This window comes from Alternaria rosae, assembly GCF_020736505.1.
Source record: "Alternaria rosae strain MPI-PUGE-AT-0040 chromosome Unknown BKA58scaffold_10, whole genome shotgun sequence".
Classification (NCBI taxonomy): domain Eukaryota; kingdom Fungi; phylum Ascomycota; class Dothideomycetes; order Pleosporales; family Pleosporaceae; genus Alternaria; species Alternaria rosae.
In genome coordinates this window covers 1096680-1113911 of record NW_025763579.1, presented here as the reverse complement: position 1 = coordinate 1113911, position 17232 = coordinate 1096680, and the positions used below count along the sequence as shown (strand labels likewise).

General features: G+C 52.9%; 5 protein-coding genes across 5 annotated transcripts; 3 read left to right on the top strand and 2 right to left on the bottom strand.

The window, feature by feature from the left end:
- Nucleotides 1-450: 450 nt before the first annotated feature.
- BKA58DRAFT_44738 (uncharacterized protein) lies at nt 451-1647 on the bottom strand. Its single transcript, XM_046174235.1, has one exon. It carries the CDS (start codon nt 1424-1426, stop codon nt 503-505), a length of 924 nt encoding a protein of 307 aa, XP_046021454.1. The 5' UTR covers nt 1427-1647; the 3' UTR covers nt 451-502.
- A 6730-nt stretch (nt 1648-8377) lies between these two features.
- On the bottom strand, nt 8378-11584 carry BKA58DRAFT_346319 (CCAAT/enhancer-binding protein zeta). Its single transcript, XM_046168427.1, has 2 exons — nt 11358-11584; nt 8378-11306 (listed from the first exon to the last, which is right to left on the bottom strand). Exons 1-2 carry the CDS (start codon nt 11517-11519, stop codon nt 8763-8765), a joined length of 2706 nt encoding a protein of 901 aa, XP_046021453.1. The 5' UTR covers nt 11520-11584; the 3' UTR covers nt 8378-8762.
- Nucleotides 11585-11739: 155 nt separating this feature from the next.
- BKA58DRAFT_44674 (glycosyl transferase) lies at nt 11740-13437 on the top strand. The gene has a single exon (XM_046174200.1). The coding sequence runs from the start codon at nt 11948-11950 to the stop codon at nt 13175-13177; it is 1230 nt and encodes a 409-aa protein (XP_046021452.1). The 5' UTR covers nt 11740-11947; the 3' UTR covers nt 13178-13437.
- A 259-nt stretch (nt 13438-13696) lies between these two features.
- BKA58DRAFT_405461 (uncharacterized protein) lies at nt 13697-14814 on the top strand (the record flags this gene model as incomplete). Its single annotated transcript, XM_046171899.1, has 2 exons — nt 13697-13983; nt 14040-14814. The coding sequence occupies 2 exons, from the start codon at nt 13697-13699 to the stop codon at nt 14812-14814; spliced, it is 1062 nt and encodes a 353-aa protein (XP_046021451.1).
- A 1739-nt stretch (nt 14815-16553) lies between these two features.
- On the top strand, nt 16554-17161 carry BKA58DRAFT_443795 (uncharacterized protein; the record flags this gene model as incomplete). The annotated part of the gene is made up of 2 exons (XM_046174008.1): nt 16554-16607; nt 16661-17161. 2 exons carry the CDS (start codon nt 16554-16556, stop codon nt 17159-17161), a joined length of 555 nt encoding a protein of 184 aa, XP_046021450.1.
- Nucleotides 17162-17232: the final 71 nt, after the last annotated feature.

The following is a 17232-nucleotide window of genomic DNA, read 5'->3' as shown; positions in this document are numbered from 1 at the left end:
TTCGTAGTGATTATTTGTATTGTTTTCTTTCGGAAGCCACGGCATTACTCCGTGGACATCCGTGATATATTTGAACTATGAGAAATCAAAGGTTGATGCCCCTTGAGTAAGGGCGGGTATCCATGTTGCCTATTCCAAGCCCTAATCCCTATCTTTGAATGACATCCTCCAAGTACTCTGCCCAACATGAGGATGCTAGCGGAAAGACCGCTGAGAAGGACACAGACTGTGCGCGGCCAAGTACCAAAGTAATTGGAGCCGTAGTATATACAATGAAAGAAAAAGAAATGCGTGCGTCGATGCGCACTGCTCCCAAACGCCAAGTTCCGTTCGTAGCCATGACGGCATGCGTCTATTGTTCCGACGGACTTTTGAACTCCATGATATCGTGGTCGTAGCCCTAAGCGCCTCGCTCCAGAAATCCGGTGGTCTAACGTGTCAGACCGAAGAGATGATCAGAGATGTGATCAGATGAACGGTGAAGGAGAGATGAGATGAGCGACTATGACTCAAACTTGCGCTTTTCACCACTCGCTGCGATGGCAAGTGCGTCAAGACCACCATACTGAGCGGGAGCGGGGTTGTAGCTGTAAGCAGTCGGGTCGGGGTACCGAGAGCTTTGCGGGAACTCAAGGAAGGAGTCGGTGGACTGAACAGCGGGGGCCATGGAAAACCCGGACGGGCTGAGGGGAAGCGACGGGTCGACCATGGAAAGCTGTGACAAAGAAGGCATCGTCGACGACTGCAGGGGTGCCGGTTTGGGTCGCTTAGCCTGGTGTTTTGCCTTCTTGACGTCGCGTTCGCCGCCCTTGGCTGCGTTGCGGCCGCTTTGGTGGGTGCGGCGATGTTGCTCCATGTTGTCCTTGCGTGTGAAGGCCTTGTTGCACTCGGGGCAGAAGGCGTCCTTCTTGCCGGTGTGCTTCTTGGCGTGACGAGCGGCGTGGCCAGAGGTGGTGAAGAAGTCGTTGCAGCCGAACTGCTTGGCCATGGGGCACGGGTAGCTGTTCTTCTTGGGGCGGGCGTTCAGCGCCGCTTGATCAGGGTGCTCAGACATGTGTTCCGGCCTGAAGTAGGCAGCCTGGGCAGGGTTGGTGTGGTAAGGAAGAGGACCGGATGATTGATGCATGGGGACGCCGAACTTCTGGTCGACGAAGAAGCCATTTTGCGCGAAGACAGGCGAGTCCATGCCGGGCTCGTAGGAGAAGTCAGGCGTGATGGGCGAAGGCGTCTGCATGGTCGAGTCGGAAGAATCGCTGCGGACCAGGCGTGGAGGTGAAGGAAGAGGTGAGGAGGAGTAACTCGAGGTCCGGGATTGGAGAGAAGGAGTGATGGAGGGGAGTCGGACAAGTTGAGGAGGAGGCGCCGGGCCGTCGTTTAGCAATGACACTCTGCGACCTGTCGAATTCTTGCCGGACAAGGCGTCCATTTTGAGCAAACACGTGCCAGTGGGGGAGCGACCAAATTCGCAGAGAGAGCGATGGGCTGCACGTGAAAGTGGTGGCCGGGTGGTTGAGGCGCTTTATACAGCGTGATGTGAGGGTGATGTGGGAGGCAGGCGACGTGACGTCGACTCGACAATGAGACAGGTGTTTGTGGTGGGGAGCGGGCGTGGTGAGTGAATTGGGAGAGAGCTTACTGGAGCACCACACGACAGATGCGGGACTGGGAGCAAGTTATATTGGGCAAGGCACAAGCAGGGCAGAAGCACAGGGTTCGCTGGTCCCAGGATCAGGGCACTATCAGGGACTGAGAATTGCATGCGTGGGGATGGGAAAGTGCAGTCCGCCCTAAGACGCTAGCGCCAGGCAGTGGCAGGGGCCCCGGCTGCCGGCGATCAGCTCGCGAGGCGACGCGCACTAGGAAAGAGCGACCGACCAGGAAGCGGCATCAGCGCATGACACCGTGGAACTCAGTCAGATAGACCGCGGAGCATGCTGCTGGGTTGCTGGGACGAAGGTTGAGCGGTCCTGCAATCGACATGGGTAGTGCAGAAAAAGAAAGCCATGGCAGATTGCCCGTCGGTAGGACGCAGCGCCGGCCAATGCTACTGCGGCGGACAGGTGCCGTCTGCTCAGGAGAGATCGAGATCCCGAGTGCAGTTTCAAGGAACTCTGCGACCTTCGGGCGCCAATGGCAAGAAACAGGCCCTGTGCCAGCTCACACCCGCACCCTCCGCCGGCCTGGTGCCGGTGCGTGTCGGCGTCAAAGAGTCAGTTGTTTTGTTTGGGGGGACGCGCATCGGAATCATGTATCGCATCGGTCACATTGCACTCGACACTACAGATCGCACTCGATACCACAGACACCACAGAACTACACAGTGCGACTGTCGCAGCGACATGCGACAAGTCGTACCAAGACCGTCAGGATGCTACAGACGCCCCATATGCAGCCTGTCATACCAGCTTACTTCCTCTCAGCGCCCCAGGGTCTGCATTCTCGAGCGCATTCGGTACTCGAAAAACAACGCGCCGGCATAACGTCGCTGGGTCTGATGTAATACAAAATCAGGGTCTTCTCCGCCCACGCATCCCTGCCAACCGTTCCGACCTATCCGCTCGCAGCCTAGCGCCCCGCTGGACGTTGCGCAGTGATCGGGACATCTGGTGGGGATCTCGATTCAAGACGAAAAGATGACGTCGGGCTGCCGCCGTCGCTCGTCTTCAGCCACAGCCCCTGGCGCTCTTTTTAGCGGCAAAAGCCCCATAGACTCCTCTGGCCAGACTCTTGACCTTGCACGCCGTCCTCGAAACGGCAGCCGCGCAGCACTGACCGAACCCCTCCATCGAGATTTTGCACCACATCGACGTGATCTCCCTGCTCTAGCCTGCTTCGTTTCTTTTCACTTTGCGCGGCCACCACCCATCCGGTCCTTTTGTCCCCTCCAAGGCTGCCCGAATCACGATCTCTGCCACCCTCGCGAAGTCTTTTCCCATCGCTGTTTTATGCAGGGCCCGCCCAAGTCCCCCTTCCTGCCGCCGCCTGACCCGGCGTTAATCTTCTCTTACAAACGCTGATGTCACTCAAGCCCCATGCCTTACGCCTCGCATTCGGCACCGATCCCCACTGCCGCCCTGCCTTATCGGGAATCTCACGATGGCCAAATCCGATGTTGCTACGCCCGCGCAAATTTATCAGCCGGTAGCATAAGGGGTCCCCTGCCGTGACTGCTGCACCCTCCTGCCGATACCACGTCCAATGTCTCACCGACTTTGGAGTCGCGATGCCCATTCTTTTGCTCGATGCTGTCGTGAGCAGGGGCGCCACGCAGCCACGTGGACTGGCCCGGTGCTTTGTGATCGTCCCGCCCAACATCTGAGAGATGAGATGCGATCTTGACCAATGCCAGCCTCGTCTTCAGCTATAGATCCTCCTGAAATGTTCCATGGTACCGCGCACTTGGCCCCTGCCGCTGCTGCTTTTTCCTCGTTAATCTGGGAACTCAAGAAGCCCTGCCAGTACTCGGCCAAAGTCAAATTGCTTCTTCGTCGCCTGTTTTGCTCGCGCCATCTTCTTTGTCTACTGTCCCTCTGCATGCCCCAACTGCCATTGGTGCTGGACGAATCGCCCGCTGAAAGACCCTGCAGACGAGTCGATGGCGCCTTCACAAGCGCGAAAGCTCTCAACGCCCGGCGGCCTCAGTTCTCCACAGGATCAACACGTCTGGCATGTCAGATTGCATCCGCATCTCGCTGCTTTCTTTTGATGTGACCCAAACAGCTGTTTCGCGCCGTCTTGCCCATCTCTACTGATAGTCACTGCGAACTGTTTGGGTGCCAATACCATCGTGAACCCATTGTCGCAAAAGAAGCGCACCCCACCTTACATCCGTCTAAGTACCGATTTCCCATGGATCTGAATTCTCTATTCTTGGCAGCTACATACCCCACTCAGTATTCGTTAGTATGCCGTCTGCCATGCGTCGAATGAGAGCTGCTGGACTATTTTCCGAGCAGCGTTTTTACGGTTGGCGCTACTCCAAACTGTAAGCGTTCAACGAAATCGTGACCAAGAACCCATAGACGGCGCTCCATCACTCCCGTTTATCCAGCCTAGGGTATGTTCGTCGGTTAATGCACTCTCTCTAGCATAATATCAAGCAGAACTGTGAGAAGCCTAGCGCGGCATGCACATCCGCTTCCCTTGCCAAATGCCTGTCGCCGTAAATGGAAACACCCTGGCTACATGCGAAGAGGGAAACATGTTCCTACCCAGTGAAGTCATGCCCAGATCCTCCAGTACGTCTCGGGACAGGTTCCTGGTTACAACCCGGACCCCTTGATAGTCCATCGTCAGCTCCACATCATGTACGCCGTTTTGTTACGAATGGCCCCGCCTTACTTGCAAGGATACACGGCATGTACGACATGGAAAACATGAATCCATATTGGCGATCAAGCCTAGGCGATCTAAAACACAAGTATACGTCACGTAAAGCCGTTAAGCGATGCGGTTTGATATCAGTCGTCCCGTGGCGCCACTGGTTCCGAATATATTCGGTGTCGAAAGAGCCGTGTTCTCGTAGGCTGATAGCCGACCTTAGGAAAGTCTAGTCGCTCTCACTTCCACGTTCGAACTACGGCAAAGCGCAAACGCCAGACTCATGCTGACATTAGTTTTTACGCCTCTCAATTCCACATATGCCGTCTCGAGCTCACATAACTCGAACCATTGATTACAAGGGTCTATCAAGGATGAAATAGACCCCTCCAGAAGCGAGGAGCAAGCTCCGGAATGAGGGTCTCTTACTCGAAACCCCGCTCCAAACTGCGTTATTGGCCAGAACGCCCCGGAGCAACCATCCGTGAGGCGTCGACCGTTGCCGAGTAACCGTAGCACATCTGAGAAACAGGTCGCGCTAGGTTGTCCCGCCTCCCCGCTTACACTACACCCAAGTCAATTCACGTGGGAAGGACATTGTAACCCTTTTCCTTTTGCGCCCGGCCTTTCAGCATTGAGTGACCCTAGGATCGCACCCAGCACTTTGTGGTTCACCGTGTAATGACTATGCGCCAGGTTCCCAGCTCAACACACTGCTTGTATTCGTGTGGGGCGGCTCTCCGCAGCCGTATCAGTGCTCCATGAAGATTCCCAATCCTTCCTAAGCGCGCCATCTCACTTCTCAACAACGATAGTGTGTGGTTCTGCCAGAATCAATTACGCCATCTATGGACCCTTCCAACTTTGACATGATGCAAGCCGGAAGAGGTCTCCATTCGATTTACAAGGGGCTGGGGTTGAGGTTGATCACTACTGCATATCTTGAACAACTGCAGATTTGGACTATCATGGTGACATGCAATAGTCATAGGACACACGGCACGTAGTGTGGGTATAATCGTTGCGTGGCTGTTACAGCGCAAGCAAATGTCGCTGCTGAATCGGTCAACCTCTGCTACAGCTACCACAGCAGCAGGTCCAACGACCCACAGCCTGTCTCGCAGTAGCGACCAAGCTGTCCGCTGTCAAACCATCATACAACGCGCTCCACGAATCATGCGAGCCGTAAACGCGCATCGCTGACCTGAAACGCGCATCGCCAACCCCATCAGCTTGTGCCTCGAAGATTTTGCCCCAAGCAACTGAGGCGAATACCCCCAGCTGAAGTGTCACGCAGCATTCTTCGCGATCTCAGCCTGACTTCATTACACCGAGCGAGAGGCCGACTCACAGGCATCATGACCGGCATAAGCGAGCGCAACGAGTCGCTCTGTGACGTCTTTTACCGGGCATTTCGTCCGCGTCACGCATCACATCGCATCACATGCGCGCAAGCCAACCACGCCCCTTGTATCCACTCGCTTGAGGTCTGCTCTCCTCGGTGTTTTGACACATGACACTTCACGACCTCACATATACCCAACCACCATGCCAAGCATATCCACATTGAACTCGCGGAATGCCAATGCGAAAGCGAAAAACTCACGCGTCGGGACATCCGTTTTTCGCTTAATTACCGAACGGAGAACGGAGAGTCTTTGCGATCCCGGAAGGGGAGGGTCCCACATCGCAGCGTTTGACGTTATCATCGCCGGGGGTATAACTTCTATTCATGGCATGCGTTGAAGGCGTTGGGGACATGCATTCTGACTCGGCATCTCCGTTCTTGTGTGAGGTGCCCTCGTCAGTGATACTGTCGCTGTTTCCTGGTGCTGGTGATGCTGGTAGCGTACCCGAACTCCATTGCTGGACCATTTGCCCTTGCCAATTGTTCCTTCCGCGGAATATTCTCTTCTGCGCAGTATTGGTGACGGGTAAAAGTTCCGCTCCTTCAATGTAGATTAGGCTGTTGACTGAGTAAGGTAGGCGCGCTGCATCGTCAACTCCTATTACAACAGCATGTACTCCGGAGTTAAAAGTGATGCACTTCCAGGCCGTGTATCCTAGTACAAGGTTCCTTGCCTTACCGCGTCCTGTAAGACTGGCACGCCGAGATATGTATGTCCGTGTCGTAACTCTTTCTCCTCGACTCCGGATACAGATCACGCTTCCGTACCCGTGCATCATTTCTCATTCAAAGTATCGTAAATTGCTTAATAACTATCACGGAGGCTATCCCCATACAGACCAGACCCAGGTCTAGGATGTCGAAAGTAAGTTTTCGGGGGTCCGCGCAATTTCCATGCATATGCGCTCCTTCTCTTTTCGGAAAGACAGATTATTTGACAAGGCATGAACTAACACTTACCTTGCTCTACCTTGGGTCTGGTTCTAGATTTTGTAACGATCTCGCATACACAAATCGCTCTCCACTGTAGACTACTCGATTGAGCATAATCTAGCGTATTCGCTTATATCTGCATCTCAATGATAAATGGTCGGGCTGGAATGCATGTGCTCAGCAAGGAGACCGTTGCTACTCTGCGCATCACTAGTTCTTACATCTTTACAAGTAGTTCAGTGATTACTGATGGTAACAACGCGGAATCTGAAGCCGCTCACTACATATGTGTTGTCAGAGCAAGTATGCAGGCAGGGCTGAACTTGCGTACCAGAAGCAGGGAGACCGTTGCTATTTTCTGTATCACTAGTTCTCCTACTTCTATGAGATGGGTATAGACATGGTAATGCGGAGCTGGAACGCGTTCCCAGAAGCAGGGAGACCATGACTATTCTATGCATGAACTAGTTCTGGCATCTATGGAACGGGTATAGTAATGGTAAACGCGGAGTGGGCGGACTTCGGAGCCGCGCACGCTGTAGTGATTGTCGGAACGGGAAGCGCGCGGTGTGAGGCGAGGCGGGATGGGGGACGCCTTGATCATTAATCGGAAAATGGTTCTTGGGTTCTTGGGTTCTTACACTTTGACATGAGCTCTCGCATGGTCTACCATGCGAGAAGGCTTCTCAGTATCGAACGCCAACGCAGAGATTTAGTGATCGTCAGAGCATGATGCTTTCATGATATTGGAATGAGTGTTGTTGTTGGGCCTCAAGAGACGGGATGGAGTTGAAAGAGTGAGGCTGTTGAGCTTGAGGAACGGGAAGGCGATGGAGATAGTTCGTTGTGAATATGCGGAGATTTGGGGGTATTGGATATGCCCCGAATATCTGTTCACGAGTTGTCTCGCTCTGCACTTACGCCTGGGTGGATGATTGGATGGTATAAGAAGGAGGGCTCTGGGCTGGAATGTATGCCATCTGCCTCCTTCTTATCATCTTGAAGTGTCCGCAGACACCGAATCTAGACAGAGATTGTGGATAGGATATCATTCTCACATATCGTATATTCGGTTTGACAGATGTATGGACTTCGTACGTGATACTCCTATAGCTGGTGTAGCATGTTTTTGATACAGTAAGTACTGACTTGTATGCTCATACATATCGAGAGCTCGTAAGGAGGATGTAGAAACATGCATGCTACTCTATTATAACGAAACAAGTTATCAGGTATCTCATCTACTTCTTCACTGCGAGATATGCGACATTTCCATAAAACACTCGTCTCTTGCTTATAGTTGCGACCATCAAACTATTTTGACATCTTCGTTGAATCCAGAGCAACCAGATTCGAGGTAGCCTTCTCAAAGTACTCATAGCCACATAGCCCTGAACTGATACTCTGCAGACTCGATATAGAAATACGTATTCTTAGTACGTACTCAGGTGACTACATATACCCAACACGACTGCGTTCCTCATCTTTTATCGTATCTATGTACAGATATCGCTGAGGCGACCTGGTGCGTACAGCAGATTCTGGCATGGCTGAGGGATCACACTGGATGGAGTCAGATTTTCTGCTTCCCTATTCTAGCTGAACAAGCCGTTCTCCCATTCCACTGGCTAGAAAGGGTTAGTGGGCAGAAGACTGGTGCAACATAGATACAATCTAGATGCTAAGATAAGCGATGTGATGGGCATAATGAAATTTGTCGTGAGCCTAAGCCTATGAACTACGCGCTTGACGACTAGAACTCTCGTCTGTAGCTTGATGAGCGGTTAGCGGGAAGTGTACGAGCTGCGACTACTGATAGTATACGCGTGAACCGGTATCGACCGTGTCTTAATGAAAAATACGCGGAGGTGAGCAGAAGTGTAGATGGACATAGTCTCTGAAGCATCCATACAAACATCAGTAGCAGTGATAAGCACTCGTTGTGGTCAATGGAAATGTCCATTACAAGGGTATGGGATATCTACAATATAAACTCAAGCCATGGACAAGCGAAGAACGCCACTTGATGAACCGCATCAGCATTATCAAACAAGACTCGCTCCTAGCACCTGATTTCCTCCACGTTCTACAAAAGACCCTGCTACTCGCTATCGTCATCGCCGATAAGCTTCGCGTAGTCTTCCATAGAAGCGAAAGTGGGCAGGCTCTTGAGCTTCCTCTTCTTGGTCTTGCGACCGTCCTTGTCCTTGTCTTCGTCGTCATCGTCGCCTAGGTTCAATTCGACTGGGACGTCGGCGTCGCTGTCCATGAAGGCGTCTTCATCGTCGAGGTCGAAGTTCTCAAAGTCGTCGTCATCGTCATCTTGGTGCTGGCCACCGACTGCTTCTTCTTCTTCTTCCTCTTCCGCCATGTTCTCATCATCATCATCGCTGCCAAGATTGAGTTCGACACCGCCGTCCATTCCTCCAGCCTCGTCGTCGCTCATCATGTCATCCATGTCGAAGTCGCTGAGGTCATCATCGTCACCACCATCACCTTCAACGTCCGGACGACTCTTGACAAGCGCCTGCCAGATCTCATCATCATCGTCGCTCCCTTCATCGCTGTCGTCCTTATTCTTGTTCTTCTTCTTCGTCTTCCTGTCAGCTTGCTTGGCCTTCCCGGATTTCTCGAAGTAGGTGTGGAAGAAGACTTCGTCGACACGGACATCGTCGACCTTGCGTCGCCAGAACTGCTCGGAGTTGAGCGGGTCGTGCGTGCGGTCGCCGTCGCGGGCGGTGATGAGGTAAGACGCGGCCTTGGAAGTTCCAGCCATAGGCTGCATGATGGACGATCCATGTATACCTGGTGCCTTGGTCTTCGCGTTGCGGAAAGAGAACTTGTCGAGAAAGTTCATGAGAGTGTAGATAGTCGGGTCGGGTTTCTCCTTGATGGGTTCTTGGTTGACAATCTTGGAGGCCAGGACGTGAACAGAAGGGTGATAGTGTGCTTGAAGTGGCAGCAACTCCCATAGACAAGACAGATCAGCATGCGCGTATTCTGGGTCTCGTTTCCGGGAATCGTATGTCACTTGTGCAGGCTTCTCTTCCACCTTCTTAGTCGCGGGCTCATTGTCCTCATCAACGTCCTCGTAGTGCTCATCACCGCTATCATCGGCATGGTCTTCAGGCGTTGACAACATAGTCTTGATGGTCGGGAAGGTAGCTATCAGTTCGTTGACAAGGTACAAGACACCGCAAATAAAAGGTGGCTCGTGCATGTGAATGATCTGGAGTAAGCGCTTGACAAAGGCCTTGACACGCTTGATGCTGGTATCGGCCTTGAGCGAGCGGTACAGCAAGTTCAAGAACATGATGTGCTTTGAGGTTGTCATCAATCGTGGATCCAAAAGAGATTCGTACAGAGTCCGGTAGAAGCGATCCGCGGAGTAGTGCTTCGTCGCGGATATCTGCTGGATGAGTGTCATGGCCTGTATGCTGGTGTTGAAGTTGGAGGAGTGCGTCACTTCGAAGATCATGTTCAGCTGCTCTTCGAACTTTGCGTCGTCGGTTTTGGCGAATGGGAATGCACGGTTGACGCCTGTTAGGATGGCAGAGATCAGCTTCTCTCGCGACTCGTCCTCGACCTTGAAGGCCATGGTTGCCGCTTTTTCAGCCTTCTGCTTAGCCATCTTTCCAGGCTGACCACCGCCTCCCTGAACGTGACCGTATTTGTTTATCCTCTTCTCTTCCTTCTCGTGCTCTTTCTGCTTCTTCAGCAGCCCAAGGAAGATGCTGAAGTAGATTTCCAGAAGCTTGTTGGCGACCTCAGGCTCCTTCAAGCTGAGAACGGTCTGGTTGAGAGTGATGATGGCGTAGTATTTGGCAACGCCACTCTGGTTCGGTCGGAAAAGGAGGTCGGATTCGATGGAGCTGATGATGACGTTCTTCATGAGCGGGTGCGTAATCTGGAGCTGAAGTAACAGGTAAGATGCCCTCGAGGCGACCTTCTTTTCCTTGTCTCCAAGCTTGTTGATGAGCAGGCGCAAAAGGTTCTCTTCCTGTTCCGGCTTCTCCTTCAACAGCTCCCAGACATATGTGACGGCACGGTTGCGCGAGTATTCGACCTCGTCGTTGGACCAGGTTTCCAGGATCTTCAGCAGCTCAAAGTATTGTTTCTTCAGCCAGTCCTCGTATGCCCAGACGATCAGATGTGTCTTCTCCAGAGCGCCCGGCAGCTTGTCGCCTACCCGCCATTGTACGTTCTTCCCTTGCAGTGCGGCAGTCAGGCCTGGCTGTCGCGCAAAAGCCTTGAGCTTTCGGTCTGGCGGTAGCAAAACGCCCTGGCCCAGCAGATCCTTCAGCGCAGCCAAAGCCTGCATGGCAGCATTTCTGCTCTTCTTCTGCGATAGACCCATGAGCTGTCCAAAAGCCTTTTGCGTGTGCAGCGGCGACTCTTGAACCAACAAGGTCAGCGCAGACACCTTATCCTCCATGGTACCAGACTCCATTACGGTCGACATGAACTTATGTGACGAGTCCTTGGCCAGGTGGGACGCTGCATACTCGCTGGCCTCTGCGTCGAGGAGCTTGATGGCATATTCGTGGATGTTGTCGATGATGTAACGGGGCGGGATCGTGGGATTTTCGACGGTCGGGAGCGCTGGCAACTCTATCGCATGCCATTCTGGCTGCGGCTTGAGCAGCTATGCAAAGTTAGCAACGTGATGAGTTTTTCTTCTCTTGATCAAGCGCACCAGCTGCGACCGCGGCTTCTTCGCGTCACCGTCCTTGCGCGTGTCTTTCTTGTCGTTGCGCGCGCCATGCTTCCTGTCGTTCTTCGCGCTCATCCGGTTCTTATCCGGAGAAGGCTTCTTGAAGCCATCCTTGGTCTCGGCATGGGTTCGCTTCTGCCCCATTTGATTTGGTCGGTGTCGCGGAAGGTGGAGCTACAAGGTCCGTCAGAGAAGAAACTCTGACCGTCATGACCTTGAAAAGATTCCAGTCGCTCGCGAGAGCACTGAGTCGAGATTTTGGAGGCCTTGGCATCGGCGTTTTGTGTGGCTAACGGCATGTGGGCTAGCGCAGTGGAGCCTTCATCGTGGTGCATATTGCGACACAAGTGCGGACTTTGGAAGCACCTCCGTGCGGCCATGCTGTGACTCAACTGGTTGCTTTGATTCAGGGTCTTCTACATCACACTTCCATTCGGTCCTAACGTCGACATACCAAGAAGACCAGTTGGTATACGTCGTCACTACCAACACATCCCCCACCAACTACCCCGCCAGCTCGCATATGCTGGAGTAAGGCAAGCGCGCAAGGACCACGAATACCATCCGATATCATGGCTACCGGAGCTGGTGATGAGGATTCCAAAATATCCATCACACCTCTTCTCAAACGACTTTGGCATGAGTCACCAACAACCAAGCCAACAGCCGACGAAATTGCAGCAGCCCTCTCCTTGATCTTCACGAACAGTCTATCGGAAGTTCAAACTGGAGCGCTGTTGACATGTCTCCACTTCACAGACCAAGACAGACAAGCAGAAGTATTAGCGAAATGCTCGAAAGCGATGCGCGACTACGCTACTGGCATTGATGTCAAGGGTCTTCAAGAACTCATTAGCCAACGGGGAAGGAAAGAGGGTTCCTACCAGGGAGGTTTATGCGACATAGTTGGTACAGGAGGTGACTCACACAACACCTTCAACATCAGCACTACGTCGTCCATCCTCGCCAGTGCTCTCCTCATGATCGCAAAGCATGGCAACAAAGCATCGACATCACGTTCTGGCTCCGCAGACCTCCTGTCTTGCGCACCCCCTAAACCACCTGTCATCACCGCTATCGCACCCAAGACCATCTACGAAATCTACTCGAAGACGAACTATGCTTTCCTGTTTGCCCCGATCTTCCATCCTGGAGCCAGACACGCAGCTTCCATCCGAAGGCAACTGGGCTGGCGCACCATTTTCAACCTTCTCGGTCCCCTCGCAAACCCGCTACATGACTTGATCGAAGCGCGCGTCTTAGGTGTAGCAAGGAAGGAAATTGGACCCGACTTTGCCGAGTCGCTGAAGCAGTCTGGCTGCAGGAAGGGCATGATCATCTGCGGTGATGAGGAACTGGATGAGCTCTCGTGCGCCGGCCCAACCCACTGCTGGCGGTTAGTCGAAGATCCCTCTACAGGCGAAACCAACATCAACTACTTCACTGTAACGCCAGCGGACTTTGGACTACCCGAGCATCCACTGAGCGAAGTCAGTCCTGGACAATCACCCGAACAGAACGCCCAGATCTTGATGAAGATTCTGATGGGCGAGGTTCCACCGGATGATCCAATCCTACACTTCGTCTACATCAATACCGCGGCGCTGTTCGTTGTCAGTGGTATCTGCGATGCAGATACGAGCGATATGGGCGAGGGTGATGATGGAAACGTCATCAAGGAGGTCGGCCCCGGAGGTGGACGCTGGAAAGAGGGTGTCCGGCGAGCCAAGTGGGCGATCTCAAGCGGAGCCGCGTACAGCGAGTGGCGAAAGTTTGTTGAAGTCACAAATAGGGTTGCGTAGGATATGCTTCAAACTATTTACGCAAGTGTGCGAGTCGTAACGTCTCGATTGCCAAGGGTTTACTGAGTGCCTACATTTACATAGATGTCGCTATACGATAAACGTATTTGATGATTCTGGTCGAACGTCCAGGATCTCTTTATATCTACCAAGCCGAAATCTTGGCCTTCTTCGCAGAATAAAAACTCAGGATCGACCTCCTGCTCGTCCTTCTGACTGCATGGGAAAGCTGCAGAAATTCCAGTACACACCTACTCCACTTTCCTTCATCCAAGATCAACCCACATTCCTTCAGAGTGATGTTCTCTATTGTGATCCAAGTAGCGCATACGATGCATTGCGGCGAGCGTGTCTGTGACGGATGTTCATGGTATACCTCGACGTCCATTGGCTGGCTCCACTTGTCGATCCATGGTATGGTACGTTACTTATGAGTCAAGTCAAAGTTACAAATTCTTGAGCTGGGATCGTTCAGCTGTGAACGTTTGAACAATTTCCACATCGTCAACTCCGCTTACCATGCAACTCGCAAGCCAAATGAGCTGCATCATCCCGTACGACCCGGAGCTGAACGACGGGATAGACTTTACCCCCACCGTAATCAAAAGATGGAAGCGTCTCCGGGCCATACGACCAGTCTTCAGTGCGCGTGCTCTATCGATAAGAGAGAAAGTAAAAAAAGCAACGAAGGAGATTCGGCGGTTGAACACAACTAGAGACGCGGAATTTCAGTATGCTTGTAGGAGAAGGAAGACTTACCGATGGATGCTCAAATGTTTGAAGCGGCAGCTATCCATGTGCACCAAGTAAGGCTGAGATGACAAAATGCAATATGGAAATCATCAGACTAACAAAATCGCAGAGCCATTTGTTCGATAATGAAAAACGCAGGTCTCCCTAGATATGCTTATAGCAGCTGTCGCTCGCTCGAATCCGGAGTCAATGCTATGCCCAATGAGCTCCAGGATATCGTTTTTGACCACTTGCTTGATCATACTCTTGTGCCTTATAAACATCAGCCGTATTGTCAGGAGAGTGCAGACCTACAGAGCGGTATACAATCCCACATCGACTTGGAACTTGAGTGGGGTGATCGGAGGGCCGGAGACCATGAGCGGCGGTACCCGGTTTTCGACGCGCCGCACTTCATGAAGAGAAAATTCGCACAACCGGAAATGGTCGCCGCCCTCGTAGAACGAGCGAGGTACAAGATCTTGAGAAAAAGAGAGTGTACATTCGTCGTCCAAACAAAAGCACTCCTGCATTTCGGTACAGCGCACTCACGCGCTTTCGGTGTGCCGCTCGCGGGTTTTCACCGCATAGACCGCACGGTGCAGTTGAATATTTGCCCGAAAGAGATCCTGGGAGGCATTCGAAACAAATGCAAAAGACTATGGGAGAAGGACTGGGAAGCTATCCCGAAACATGTACGGAACCTGATCTTTACAGCCGCGGAACCCGTCGAGAGGGCAGGTGGTCGTTTGGTCGTTAAGGCTGAAATGCCACGGTGGAATTCCATGCCAGGCACCTTTGATCAGGAGCGGTACATGACTGTAGTTCGGAAAGTCATTGAGGAGTTGGAAAGCCGGAAGCTTGCTACGATAGACTTCTCTTGGTATTCGCCACCACTGAAATAGAAGTGATATAACTTTCGCGTGCGCAAGTACCGCAGGTATCGCTGGATTGGTAGACACTGTAAACACACGTGTGGCCGAGAGCTATTCCAATGGCTGTCACGAGCTCGTCATGATATAATGGAGCACATGAATCTTTGATCGTTAGGTAGCGAGGGGTGGCTTCGTATGTTGGCTTGGGCTGAGTCGTGCGCTGCAAGACCATTGTAGACTTCGCGCTTTTTGGTGCTTCTCATCTGTTAGACATCTAGTCAGCGAGGCCATTCGTAAAGCCTCTACTTAGACAATCCCACCAGTGCCAACATGTCCGCAGAATAGATCAGGCAGCTGAGATTAGGCAACGTTGTGAGGACTGCGCCATGCAAGGCGTTGTATCTTCGTGAGACTGATGCAAACGTGGTGACGGCCTCGTGAGGTTGAAGTGTGACGCCTCGGCATCTTGTCCGTCTGGGGCTTGGCGCGTCCCATCCAGCAAGCGCGTCAACACGGCGAATGTTGGCTGCGAGAAGTTTCAGTTACGAGAAAATCAACGTCCTCAACAATTGTCCCACCATCCCGATTGCAACGTCCCGCTCGCATCACCACCCTTTTCGCATGAAATCAGAAATGAGCCTCAGGCCACACCGGCTCGGGTCCCGTTTTTGGATCCGGGCCCCTTGCTCAGCCCGCGCTTTACGAAGGCGCACGGCCGCCGAGGTGGCATCACACGCAAGACAGCGAATCTTCTCGACACGAGGTCACGCCGACAAGACAACTAATTTTAGGAGCTAACTTCATTGGACGCGTAATTAGTCTTGCCAACAACGACGCGACGATTTTGCATCTGCGGCATACTAACCTGTAGTGGTGTGTTTCTGGGGACTAGCGTTTGCGGTACGGTATCGATTATGTATCAGCATAGCGAGGTCGGCGCGCATATGCGCGTGGTTGGAAACATGGTTGGGAAAGCAACATGTGGTTGGTGGTGCGCCGTTTGACGTTTGACGTTCGACGGGCGCATGAGGTCGCATACTGCATGGGCAAAAAAACGATGGAAAGTGGAGGATGTGTCAGGGTAACAGGCCATTGGCTGGGGAAATGACGACAAGATGTGCATTGTTCCTATAGGAACATGGTTTGTTTAGTGGAACCACACGGGCTGGAAGAAGCGAATTGGTTCCTGAAACCCGGGGCAGGAGCATGGCTGGGAAAATCTCGAGGCACAGTACCCGACCGCAAGCGCCTGAGGCTCACCACCCGAGTCGGCGCGACGGGATACAAGCTCCCATCTCGACTCTCACTGCAACGACGTTCAGGCATCCATGTCTAAAACGTTTATAAGATCGCCATCTGGACGCCTGAAAGGAGAAGACCATTCAGTGAAAAAATCTCCGCCTCGATCACGAACACGAAACATCCTCGCCACGGAGGGTTCTATAATTGGCTGTGGAGAACCGCTAAGGCCTTGTCAGGTCGCCAGTTCGCCTGTTCCGGGATAGCATGGGGCTCGCGTTAGGGCTGGTTGCCGGGTCAAAGTGGCGCTCCAGGGCCAGGGCTAGCTCCGATGCTTGTTTCTTGGGTGCGGGTGAAATGGCAGCAGAGGCAATAAAAGGAGGACGCGTCTCGCGCAAAGCCTGAAGTTTGCTTCTCATCTCGCATCACTCAATCACTACTCGCATTCTCACGACTTGACATATCTTCAGTCAAAGACTATCGTTTAGAGAGATCAATCGTTTCCAAACAAACAACACACAACCGTCAATATGCGCGCCTCCATCTTCGTCTCCGCTGTTGCTTTCGCCGTTGCGTCGGCCCAGGTATGTTCATCATCTCACGATTCATGTTGAACAGATCACTGACTTTCATCCAGGACTCTTCCTCTGCCCCTTCGTCGTCCATCGACCCGGCTCCCCAGACCACCTACCTCACCCAGACCAACTCTCTCGGTGTCGTTACTGGCATGCCCGCTGCTGATACCTCCATCGCTACTCAGCCCGATGCCGTAACCAGCCAGCCTGCTGCTGTTACCACCCAGCCAGTACCTGCTGACATCCCCGCCGTCGGCCCTGGTGTCCACACTCTTACCCTCGCTGGAACTGGCACTGGCTCCATGGTCAACTCCACCCGCACTGTCACCGTCAGCGCCAACAACAGCACCACTGTCGCTCTTGTTGCCTCCCCCACCAGCGCTGATGCCGATGCTACCGGCAGCGGTGCATCTGGTAGCGGCTCCGCCGACGCCACTGGCACTGATGCAGAGGCCTCTGGCACTGGCGCCGACGGTGCTGACGCCACCGGTGCTGCCGTCAACGTCAAGGCTGCCGCTGGTAGCATCGTTGGCTTTGGTGCCTTCATGGCCGCGTTCTTGTAAACGCTCCCCACACCAATTGTTTTGTCGTTTTAGCTTCGAGATTTTATTTTTATGAGGATAGCGGTCCTTGA

What these genes read in the sequence shown, in the direction of transcription:
- BKA58DRAFT_44738 (XM_046174235.1), bottom strand. Translation starts at nt 1,426, where the DNA reads ATGGACGCCTTGTCCGGCAAGAATTCGACAGGTCGCAGAGTGTCATTG.
- BKA58DRAFT_346319 (XM_046168427.1), bottom strand. Translation starts at nt 11,519, where the DNA reads ATGGGGCAGAAGCGAACCCATGCCGAGACCAAGGATGGCTTCAAGAAG. An exon ending in AGAAGCCGCGGTCGCAGCTG is followed by an intron (nt 11,307 to 11,357) that starts GTGCGCTTGATC and finishes AACTTTGCATAG; the next exon opens with CTGCTCAAGCCGCAGCCAGA.
- BKA58DRAFT_44674 (XM_046174200.1), top strand. Translation starts at nt 11,948, where the DNA reads ATGGCTACCGGAGCTGGTGATGAGGATTCCAAAATATCCATCACACCT.